Below are 12,396 nucleotides of genomic sequence, written 5' to 3'. Positions count from 1 at the left end.
AGTTGGTTTATACGGGATTCAGTAATGCGACTTAAATTTGATTTATAAAGGACTACTTTTTAAAAACTTGGCTTTCGCTGCGAATGTCTCGACTATCAAATACCTGTTACTCAGATAAGGGGAGTACAAGGGAGATTGAACAAAACAGTAAAGCTTCTGCGTGAAACACCGTCGTTTTTCTCGAAACCATGTTTTCTAATGAAATTGCCGACTGTCTGAACCTACTTTATGTCCAAATTTGTACGATCAAGTATTTTTTTAAAGTAAAAACAAAAAATTTAAAAAATTGTTTTTTTGACTTTGAAAGAGTGCCACAACCAGAGTTTTTTAGATATTCTATGTATGTTAGGATCAGACAGGTTCAAATAAATCGAATCTTCACAGCGACCTGTGGATGATCCGCAGCTGGCCTACTATTCTTTAATATAGTCTGACGAAAAAATGGCCACGGCCGCTATTTTAAAAGATAAAAAACAAATAAAAATTGGTTAAAATTTTATATGAACAATGTAATTATCATGCCAAGTTGCTAAATACCACCACAAAACCTGCTTTAAAAAAAAATTACAACATGAAGAAATTGCAATGTATCTCCCCCCTTAATACAGACAAACAGGCAGACAGACAGACAGGCTATATCGACACGGCTAGTGATTCTGATAAAGAATATGTATACTTTATAGGGTCTGAAATGCTTCCTTCTAACTGTTACATACTTTTGCACGAATACAATATACCCTTTTAGTCTTAGAGTAACGGGTATAACTAAATTTGCATTTGCGGCAATTGATTGGTAATTTAAATATGGTTTAAATGTGTTATTGTTTGTTTCGCTAAAAAGTTTCAAAAAGCTTTTTGTATAACTTATTTGTGTAAGCAGTAGACCCCTGCACAATACGATGCAATGCCACGAGTAAAAGAAATCAAGTTGGCGATGCCATGATTATTTTTTGTAATCATGTAATAGTGTCAAACGATGCCAAGTATACTATGTAACTATGTAACTGTCTTAAAAAAAAAACAATTTTTAAGATTATTTTTCTAAATTATTCTGATCAAAAAAAGTATTGTATTGGACATTTCAATAAAAATTTAGTATTGGACATTTCATAAAATTTCCTCTTCTTCTAAAGAATTTGCAAATACATTTTTTTAAATAATACATTTTTGAATAAAATAGAAAACCCATAGTTAGACAAGAACTCCATACGTGTTATGGATTAGGACAGTGCTGCCATTTTGTCCTCTTTCCGGACAGATCTGTCCTTTTTTTAACGGCTTTATCCGGAAAAAATTTCAAACATCCCCTATCCGGAAATCTGTCCTTTTTTCAAAAATAAGGTTTTGAGTGTTATTTTTGCTAGTAACTATGTAACTGTCTTAAAAAAAAAACAATTTTTAAGATTATTTTTCTAAATTATTCTGATCAAAAAAAGTATTGTATTGGACATTTCAATAAAAATTTAGTATTGGACATTTCATAAAATTTCCTCTTCTTCTAAAGAATTTGCAAATACATTTTTTTAAATAATACATTTTTGAATAAAATAGAAAACCCATAGTTAGACAAGAACTCCATACGTGTTATGGATTAGGACAGTGCTGCCATTTTGTCCTCTTTCCGGACAGATCTGTCCTTTTTTTAACGGCTTTATCCGGAAAAAATTTCAAACATCCCCTATCCGGAAATCTGTCCTTTTTTCAAAAATAAGGTTTTGAGTGTTATTTTTGCTAGTCGAAACCTGTTTTTATATGCTAAAATGCCTTTTTAACCATCATTTTTTCAGTTCAGCACTTTAAAAAAAATTATTTTTACAAATTATCAAAGAGACGTAAAGCAGTCGATGGATTTTCTTTATAGTACGATTTTTTCTGTAGCAAAAAAATTAGGAAAGCACTTTTAAAATTTCTTAATTTTTACTCTCTGTTTTTATTGTCAGAAAAAAATTCAGATTTGAACGACTCTTTTTCGGGTTTGACGCAGATATTTAATTTTTTTGTATTACGAATATAGTTACTTGATATGCATTAATTACACTAGTTTACAAAATAAAATCGACCTCACCCTAATCGAAGGCAACCTTAATTTTCCGGTAAAGTACATCTCCCTGATTAAGAAATGGGCACTTATAATTTTTTGTATGGTGTCAATTTTTTTTTAAGTGTAAAAAACGTTTTTGGCCCTTTTTTATTTTTTATCTCGAGTTCTGGTAAACCGACTGAGCTCATCGATGACTCATTTTCTCATACACAGCATTGAGTTTCAGTCATTAGTTTAGAAGCCACACCTCGTCAAAGTTAAAAAATTTGAAAAAAATTCAAATGGCATAAATGGCTTCGTTAAAAATACACGCAAAAAAACCGAAATTAGTTTTATAACTTATTCTGGTAGATGGTACTTTGACAAAAAAAAACAAGCTAATGATCATTAGAATCCACCAGAAAATGAATTTTATATCGATTTTTTAAGTTGGGCAAAACGGATATTACAGCCCTGTTAGAGCCCTGTCAGAGACCTGTTGTCTCAGTTAACAGCTGTAAACGGCCAAAAAATCATGGTTGTCCCAAACTTAAAATATTCATATAAAATTCATTTTCTGGTGGATTCTAATGATCATTAGCTTGTTTTTTTTGTCAAAGTACCATCTACCAGAATAAGTTATAAAACTAATTTCGGTTTTTTTGCGTGTATTTTTAACAAAGCCATTTATGCCAAAACTTTTTGACACCATAATCAGGAAGATGTACTTTACCGGAAAATTAAGGTTGCCTTCGATTAGGGTGAGGTCGATTTTATTTTGTAAACTAGTGTTATTTCAATAATTTTAGATTATTACGTATACGCACAAAAATTAACCATGGTAAAATGATCAAACAAAGATGGTTGTGAGTCGGGCGCAGTAGATCATAACATAATTGAATTTTATTTAAAATCCATTTATATTAAGTAAATATAGAAATCATTGGTAAAAACAAAAAAATGTAGGAACATTTACTTTTGTCCTTTTTTTTGTCCTTTTTAAAAATTTTTTGTCCTTTTTTTCCTTGTTTTTTGTGGTTTATCTGTCCTGTTTCTCAAGCTAAGTGATGGCAGCACTGGATTAGGAACCGAAAAACAAGAAAGGAAGCTAGCTTCGGCCAGCCGAAGCTTATATACCCTTGCAGATCATTCCCATTAATTAACAAATCGCAAAAATGTTCAATTTTCTAGTATTTTTCATTAAGTTTCCGATCGTTCCTATGGCAGCTATATGATATAGTAGTTCAATTTTGATAAAATTAAAACCGAAATTCGGAAATATTTAAAAAGAGACATATCCTAGAGTAGAAGAAAATACAATAAAAACCAACGAAGCAATAATTTGTTTCCTATTAACTTGCATTTAATTTTCCGATCGTTCCTAAGGCAGCTATATGATATAGTGTCGCGATTTTTTCTAAATTTTATTCGAAATTCATAAATATTTAAAAAATAACATTCCCAAGAGTAGAAGTTAATATATCAAGAAAACACTAAAGCTAGAATTTTTTTTGATCGTTCCTATGGCAGCTATATGATATAGTCGTCCGATTTTTTAAATATTTTACTCGAAATTCGGAAATTAAAAAACACCATTTCCAAGAGAAGAAGGTTTTATTTCAAAAAACAACGGAGCTAGAATTTTTTAACGTTTCCTTCCTATGGGAGCTATAAGATATAGTTGTCCGATCCGGTCGCTTCCGACTTATATACTACCTGCAATAGAAAGAAGACTTTTGGGAAAGTTTTAAGCCGATAGCTTTAAAACTGAGAGACTAGTTTGCGTAGAAACGGACAGACAGACGGACCGACAGACGGACATGGCTAGATCGACTCGTTTGGTGATGGGGTCGGAAACGTTTCTTTCACTGCATTGCAAACTTCTGACTGAAATTAATATACCCTCTGCAAGGGTATAAAAATGAATTTTTCAGGGCCATCATTATTATGGGTTTTATTTTAACACTCGCACAATAATAATTTTTTTATTAAAATTAAAAAAAAACCAGGGAACGAAAATAACTGTTATTGTAAATTTTTCATACAAAACAAGAATGGAAGCTAGCTTCGGCCAGCCGAAGCTTATATACCCTTGCAGATCATTCCCATTAATTAACAAATCGCAAAAATGTTCAATTTTCTAGTATTTTTCATTAAGTTTCCGATCGTTCCTATGGCAGCTATATGATATAGTAGTTCAATTTTGATAAAATTAAAACCGAAATTCGGAAATATTTAAAAAGAGACATATCCTAGAGTAGAAGAAAATACAATAAAAACCAACGAAGCAATAATTTGTTTCCTATTAACTTGCATTTAATTTTCCGATCGTTCCTAAGGCAGCTATATGATATAGTGTCGCGATTTTTTCTAAATTTTATTCGAAATTCATAAATATTTAAAAAATAACATTCCCAAGAGTAGAAGTTAATATATCAAGAAAACACTAAAGCTAGAATTTTTTTTGATCGTTCCTATGGCAGCTATATGATATAGTCGTCCGATTTTTTAAATATTTTACTCGAAATTCGGAAATTAAAAAACACCATTTCCAAGAGAAGGTTTTATTTCAAAAAACAACGGAGCTAGAATTTTTTAACGTTTCCTTCCTATGGGAGCTATAAGATATAGTTGTCCGATCCGGTCGCTTCCGACTTATATACTACCTGCAATAGAAAGAAGACTTTTGGGAAAGTTTTAAGCCGATAGCTTTAAAACTGAGAGACTAGTTTGCGTAGAAACGGACAGACAGACGGACCGACAGACGGACATGGCTAGATCGACTCGTTTGGTGATGGGGTCGGAAACGTTTCTTTCACTGCATTGCAAACTTCTGACTGAAATTAATATACCCTCTGCAAGGGTATAAAAATGAATTTTTCAGGGCCATCATTATTATGGGTTTTATTTTAACACTCGCACAATAATAATTTTTTTATTAAAATTAAAAAAAAACCAGGGAACGAAAATAACTGTTATTGTAAATTTTTCATACAAAACAAGAATGGAAGCTAGCTTCGGCCAGCCGAAGCTTATATACCCTTGCAGATCATTCCTATTAATTAACAAATCGCAAAAATGTTCAATTTTCTAATATTTCTCATTAATTTTCCGATCGTTCCTATGGCAGCTATATGATATAGTCGTCCGATTTTGATTAAATTAAAATTGAAATTCGGAAATATTTAAAAAGAGTCATATCCTAGAGTAGAAGATAATACAATAAAAACCAAAGAAGCTAGAATTTATTTCCTATTACTTTTCCATTAATTTTCCGATCGTTCCTATGGCAGCTATATGATATAGTAGTCCGATTTTTTAAATAATTAATTCGAAATTCAAATATATTTAAAAAATAACATCCCCAAAAGTAGAAGGTGATATTTCAAAAAACACCGAAGCTAGAATTTTTTAAAGTTTTTTTTTTCCGATTGTTCCTATGGGAGCTATAAGATATAGTTGTCCGATCCGGTCGGCTCCGACATATATACTACCTGCAATAGAAAGAAGACTTTTGGGAAAGTTTCATCCCGATAGCTCAAAAACTGAGAGACTAGTTTGCGTAGAAACAGACAGACGGACAGACGGACAGACGGACAGACGGACAGACGGACAGACGGACGGACAGACGGACAGACGGACATGGCTAGATCGACTCGTCTTGTGATGCTGATCAAGAATATATATACTTTATGGGGTCGGAAACGTCTCCTTCACTGCGTTGCAAACTTCTGACTGAAATCATAATACCCTCTGCAAGGGTATAAAAATCACGCTCTTAGAAGGGTCCTAAAAATTTTTTAAATACACCACAATTTTTATTAGCCATTGTAGTTTACAAATCCGTAATGATTTTTATTTTTTGATTTTTATAATAAAACTCAAAAAATAACTGTTATTTTTTGATTTTTATGAATAACAGTTATTCCCTTGACATTTTTAAAAAAATGAAATAATTAAAAAAACATAATACCCGTGCTTTTTATAACTTACTAAAAATTTGTTAAAAAAGGCAACCGCGCATATTTTATACCTATATTTTTTTAAAATTTTGTTTACCCACAAAATCGCCATAAATCAAGTTTGAGTTTTATTTTGATCACGACGAATAACTGTTATTTGTCAACTTTTATTATAAAACTCAAAAAATAACAGTTATTCTTTGAGTTTTACTTTACAAATCAGAAAATAACTGTTAAAGTGTGATTTTTAAAATAAAACTTATAACAGTTACGTTCCCTGAAAAAAACTTAAAAATAATAATTATTTAATTGGCAATTGCAGCTGTCCGGTGCGGAATTTTGCAAAGCACATATCCCCTTAGGAAAAAAAGGTTTTTTTTTTGTATAACACTTTTAAAAAGGTTTTTTGGTGGTTAAACCGCTTTCAAAATCTGAAGGGCAGAAAAATTGGATTTTTCCGATTTTTTTTTTAATTTTTTTGAATTTGTTCAGCGTGATTAGCGACTTAAAGCCAAACGAAAAAATTAGTCTCAGCGATTATTTTGAAAAAAAAATTAAAAGTTGTGTTATTTTGCCCCGGAATTCTCTCATAAATAAATAATATTATTTATAACTACAAACACCGCAAGCTTGGCAAGCTTTTCTACCAAGGCTTATTGGGCCAGCCGATCCGTTTTTGGGCCAAAAATACCATTTTTTTTAGGAAGAAAATGACCAATATAAGTTTGAAATCCTTTTCATAATACATTAAACTAATTTATGCCAAAATTTTAAAGAATTCGGGCAAGTAGTTTTCTTTTACCGTATTTTCAAAGTGGGAAATTCATCAAATATTGATGGAAATAAAAAAAAACCTTGAAGCCAAAGATGCTGATGTAGCTGTTCGACTCTTCACGAAACTTGTAGATGTGATTACTTTCAACAAATAAAAAATATAATATAGGTCGTATGTCTTACTTGTTTCCTAAAATAAATGTATTTGTTGATTTTTACGGCTTTTTTTAGCAAATGAGTACTTTGCTTTTCAGATGCCTTTGAGTGCCATCCCCAAATTAGTTCATTTCTTCAAAAAAAAATTGTTGATCAATTTACTAAAAGCTTATACTGCCGACTCGATACGGTTTTGCCTTAGTTTTCGTTAATTAAAGTCTTAATTGAAGGCTTAAATTGAAGTCGAGCCATTTGTATGAGCTTTGCTAAGAGAGCTCAAAAGTATGCCGTACTTTTTTTTCAGGTCTTAGTGAACATTTTGCGCGCCAAAATTTGATTTTAGTGGGACTAACACCTAAAATCTACTAAATCTACTTCAGAATATGTCAAATTAACATTAAACAAATTAAAAAACCATATTTCTAAAACAATTTTTTTTAATAATTTGATTATAAAAATCTTAAGAGAAAACAAGAAAAAAAAAATATACATATTTTTAAAATCGATTGTTTGGTAAACGTTGATGTGGGAGCCTCCGAAAGTTGCAGTTTTTAACGGTTCATAAATCTTAAACGACATAATATTTAATAGTGACGTTAATTTTTTGTAGTTTGTTGCATTATCGTTGATAAAAATGGATTGAGTGCGTCTTCTAGTTATTTTTTTTTAAATAATAAACCGAAAAGTACGTAAGATTTTCCGACTTTGGTTTGGATTATCTATATTATCTAAAATTCCAAGAAATTTTACTTTTAGTTAGTTGAAATGTTTAATCTTTTAAGAAAAAAAAAACGCAAATTTTTGGCCAAAAAATAAACTTTCTGGCCCACTGTGCAAGGTTAGAAAATTTTTTCAATTTTTTGGCGAGTCGTTCTGTATATAATTATTATGTGGAATTTTTCATATTTTGTTATTCTTCCTAGAACAGTTAAGTTTTAAGAAAAATTAGTTTTTTTTCCTATGATTTCATGTGGATTTCCTCCAAACAAACACGCTATAGAGAGTTCAAAAATCCTTATGACATCCCCCGTTCTGTATAAATTCGGTATAGTTAGAAAACTTTGGAGGGATACTTCAAATTTGCTTTAAAATTTGCTGACTTGTTGTGTTTTTGAAAAATGTTGGCAAGCTGTCCCTGCAGTCATAGCGTGAGACAAAGACTTCAAAGAATTTAAAACGCTCCCAACTCACGTATGATTGTTGGAAATTTGCAGAAGGTGATAAATCAATCATGACAACCCAAGCCGGGCCAATTTGGAAAGGAACAATTCATTTTCTTTATAGTTTTTTCAATATTTACGGAGTTTGATATGCCGTTTTTTCGAAAATTGTTTGATAGACAACAGTCATAGCGCGAGACAAAGTCTTTAAGGCATTTAAAACGCTTCCAATTCGGTATGATTTAGGGGAATTTGCAGAAGGTGCCAAATCAATCATGAAAACCCAAGTCGGGCTAATTGCCATGTCTATTGTTATTAAACCTATGGTTATCAACGATACATGCCGTTGGTACTGGCGTGGTATATACTGCATGTGTCGGCATACAATAACGAAATGACGATCCATCAGTTGATGCTGCAGAAGCCAGTTCAGATGTGCTAGTGAGTCCAGTACCGGCTGTTAAATTAACATCGCTTTCATTGTGGCCTCCTGATACATCACCATCTTCCTTACGTATTTTACTTTTATCCATTTTGTCATGTTTGCGCAGCTAAATAAATCGGGCATAGGTGTTAAATAGGTGTAAGTATATACAAATCTTCATCTATTTTAAGTAACGTATACAGATATATAGTGTTGCATTCACACTGTTCTGCAACTTTAGAAAGAATCTATTAAAAAACCAATATACATTTCATTTATTAATAAATCTATAAAAATAAACAATTCTTCTTAATTTCCTCAGTAAAATGGTATATTGTTTTAATTTGATTTTATAAGAACAGGCAAAACTTGCATGTTTTATACACGATATTTAAATACGTTTTTATTGTATATTTTCGTTTTGTTTCAATAATTCTTTTTCATACCCTTGCAGAGAGAATTATAATTTCCGTCAGACGTTTACACCGCATTAAAGGATACGTTTCCGACCATAAAAAGTTTATAACAATTGTAGAGTTCTTGATTTTAAGTAGGCATGTTGATTTTGGAAAATTTTGGACAGATATCTCAGAAACAGCACCCATCCCAGTACGCTCGAAATCTGAGGTATAATATCATACAATGTGCCTCGATAGCTTAAAAACTTAGAAACGGACAGAAGAACGGACTTGGCTAGATTGACTCGTCTAGTGATGCTGTTCAAGAATACATATAATTTATGGGGTCCGAAACGTCTTCTTCACGGCGTTACAAACTTCTAATTGAAATCATTATACAAGGGTATAAAAAAGATAATTAGTTTTGAGACGAAATATTACATATGTTCCCTTGCTACTTTTTAGGTGCAAAAAAGAGACAAACGGATTTAAAAATGAATGTTAAACGTTTTACCAAAATCGGTATGAAGCGTTATACTTTTTAAAATGTTTCACTTTTTTGAGCCTAAACCTTGTACGCAAATAATACTTTTTTGATTTCCATTTTTTACATACTTATATGAGTAATGTTTTTTAAATAAAAAAATAATTGTTAAAAAAATACGTTTTTGTTTAAACCTCTTTATCTTCGATTGTACTAAGCCGATCACTTAATCGGATTCACATGGGTTCGAATTTCCAAGACCTGTTCCGGGACTCACTTCCAACGAACTGCACGGCTGCGGATTTTACTGTTAATTTCGGAAAACTTCCCAAGGAAACTATCCGCCGAACATTAGGCTGGCGGGGTCAAAAATTGCTTAAGCCCGATTGTTGACGTTCATTAAATTTTACCGAAATATTATTACAGAAATAACACTTTGCGGTTAATTTGAGAACAAAAAGTTCATAAGATACATATCAACATCATGATTTTATAGGTTCGGAAAAGCTATATTTTACCTGTTACTTACTTTCAGACAAATACAATATACCCATTTTCTCTACGAGTAAATTATATAATTAAGATTTTAGCTGATTTCAGAATGACAAAAAGAAAATATTTTTTTTTCAACAAAAATTAATAAATGTTCATTTGACTAATACACATTTTCTAAAATGGAAAATTAGCGTTTTGAAGCCAATAAAAATTTTTTTATGCTGTAAACGTTTAGATACAAAAATGAAATTGATTCTTAAAAGTAATGATTTATATAATTCGATCCCTGCTGATGAATATATGAATAGCTCTTACTAAAGAGCTATGAGAGTCATGGAGGCCATTAGTTGTTTAACGCAAAAGCTGTGAGACTCAAGTAAAAACAAAAACGGAAGCTAACTTCGGCCAGCCGAAGCTTAATTATTAAAAACAAGAAAGGAAGCTAGCTTCGGTCAGCCGAAGCTTATATACCCTTGCAGATAAAGTAAATACCTATAGTCTAATGCTCACTCGGTGCAGTTCCAGGGATTCCAGATTCAGCGTGCCTATTTAAATTTTTTTTTAAGTTGTCAAAAATCAAAACGCGTACTTCCTACAAAGTTACAATGAATTTTCTTATATTTTTTTGAATATTCCTATGGGAGCCTTAAGATATAGTGGTCCGATCCGGCTCGCTCCGGCATATGTACTACCTGAAATAGAAAGAAGACTTTCGGGAAAGTTTCATTGCGATAGCTTTAAAACTGAGAGACTAGTTCGCATAGAAACGGACAGACGGGCATGGCTAGATAGACTCGGCTATTGGTGCTGAGCTAAGCCAGAGAACCCCAAATGGGTTTTAGATTATTTCGATGAGTACTTTCCGCCCAAGAAATCAAAATTGCGGTTACATTTTTCATGTTGTACTGTGTATTGGAGCTATATGAAATAGTTGTCCGATCCGGCTGGTTCCTAATTATATACAGCCTGTAATAGAAAGAAGACTTTTGTAAAAGTTTCATCCCCATAGCTTAAAAACTAAGAGACTGTTTGCGTAGAAACGGGCAGACGGACATTGCTATTTCGACTCGTCTAGTGATGCTGTTTAAGAATATATATCTTAATAGGGTCGGAAACGTCTCCTTCAATGCGTTGGAAACTTCTGACTGAAATTATTTTACACTCTGCAAGGGTATAAAAGCGTGTAATGTGCATGTCAGAAGATAGCGTAAGAAGGATGATAATAATGGGTTCCGGTTTCGGTACAGGTCCCATACCGATTCTGCTTGTTCGGTAACCGGTTATATTTCGGTATTGATGTTTTGGTTCCTGTTCTGGTACAGGTACGTACCGGTACAGTTAAAAAAATTTCAATTAATACTTTGAAATTAGTTATATGAGTTTTATATGGAACAAATACTTGAATGTAAGATCATTTAAATTGATTTTTATACCCTAGCAGAGGGTATTATAATTTCAGTCAAAAGTTTGCAACGCAGTGAAGGAGACGTTTCCGACTACACAAACTATATGTTCTTGATCAGCATCAATAGCCGAGTCTATCTAACCATGTCCGTCTGTCCGTCTGTTCGTTTCTATGCGAACTAGTCTCTCAGTTTTAAAGCTATCGCGATGAAACTTTTCCAAAAGTCTTCTTTCTATTGCAGGTAGTACATATGTCGGAACGAGCCGGATCGGACCACTATATCTTATGGCTCCCATAAAAATATTCAAAAAAATAATAGGAAAACCATTGTAACTTTGTAAAAAGTACGCGTTTTGATTTTTGACATTGTAAAAACAACGGCATACCTGCAAGGGTATATAAACTTCGGCTGGCCGAACAAGCTACAGCAATATTTTCTTACATGAGCAGTACATCTGCTAAAAAGGGACGGGATGAAGTCGATTAGCGGAAAGTGGGAGTGATGCATACTTATGGGTATTTTTTATTCAGGATTTCAAAAGAATTCAGTAATAGAGTACCAAAACCGTACCGGTACCAGCAATACGTTAATCGGTTCGAAATTAAATTTTTATTTTGGTCTCGGTACAGGATCCGGTTCTCTATTAGGAATTGGTTTATTTCGGTTATCGGTTTCGGTTCCGGTTCTGGTTTTATTCCCTAAAAATGATTATTGATTTAAGCAACCCCCATTTGTTTGGACCAGATAATAACACTGTGCAACAAAATAAATGATTTTTTAAATTTTAAATTCTTTACGAATTCCCAAGTTAAACTGCGTTTTCCAAAAAATTCGCCGACGCAAGGATTCTTAGCACAAGGACCTCAAAGATTGAAAAATGCTAAAATTGGCCAACTTTCCGGAGGTCTCAGAGGCAAACGGATTCTTGGTTTGTTTTGATGTTAAAGTTATCTTTCAAACACCGTACTTAGAATAATATTGGGATTTTTTTAAAGGGAGAAACAAATTCTAGAAAACATAGTAGTAGTGTGTTTAGACTGGGCGAATCATTGACGTGCGACGCAAAGTAGAATGTTCTGATTTTTTTTTTCCATAGGAACCCTGTGGAGAAGAAGAG

The 12,396-nt window shown here is 32.4% G+C and overlaps 1 protein-coding gene across 9 annotated transcripts in view; it reads right to left on the bottom strand.

Annotated features, from left to right (window-relative positions):
• The window catches only part of Cadps (calcium-dependent secretion activator 1), a 126,112-nt gene that overhangs the window by 37,253 nt on the left and 76,463 nt on the right, over window positions 1-12,396 (bottom strand). For 5 of the 9 annotated variants that reach the window (XM_070218030.1, XM_070218032.1, XM_070218031.1 and 2 more), the window contains one exon: window positions 8,417-8,623. The exons of the other annotated variants lie outside the window; for them this stretch is intronic. In XM_070218030.1, coding sequence (XP_070074131.1) covers window positions 8,417-8,623 — 207 coding nt within the window. The remainder of the gene's footprint in view (window positions 1-8,416; window positions 8,624-12,396) is intronic. 9 annotated transcript variants of the gene reach the window in all.

The sequence above is a fragment of the Drosophila takahashii genome, chromosome 4 (genome assembly GCF_030179915.1).
Source record: "Drosophila takahashii strain IR98-3 E-12201 chromosome 4, DtakHiC1v2, whole genome shotgun sequence".
NCBI lineage: Eukaryota > Metazoa > Arthropoda > Insecta > Diptera > Drosophilidae > Drosophila > Drosophila takahashii.
The sequence above is the reverse complement of the archived record's forward strand: the minus strand, read 5'-3'. Positions and strand labels throughout refer to the sequence as shown.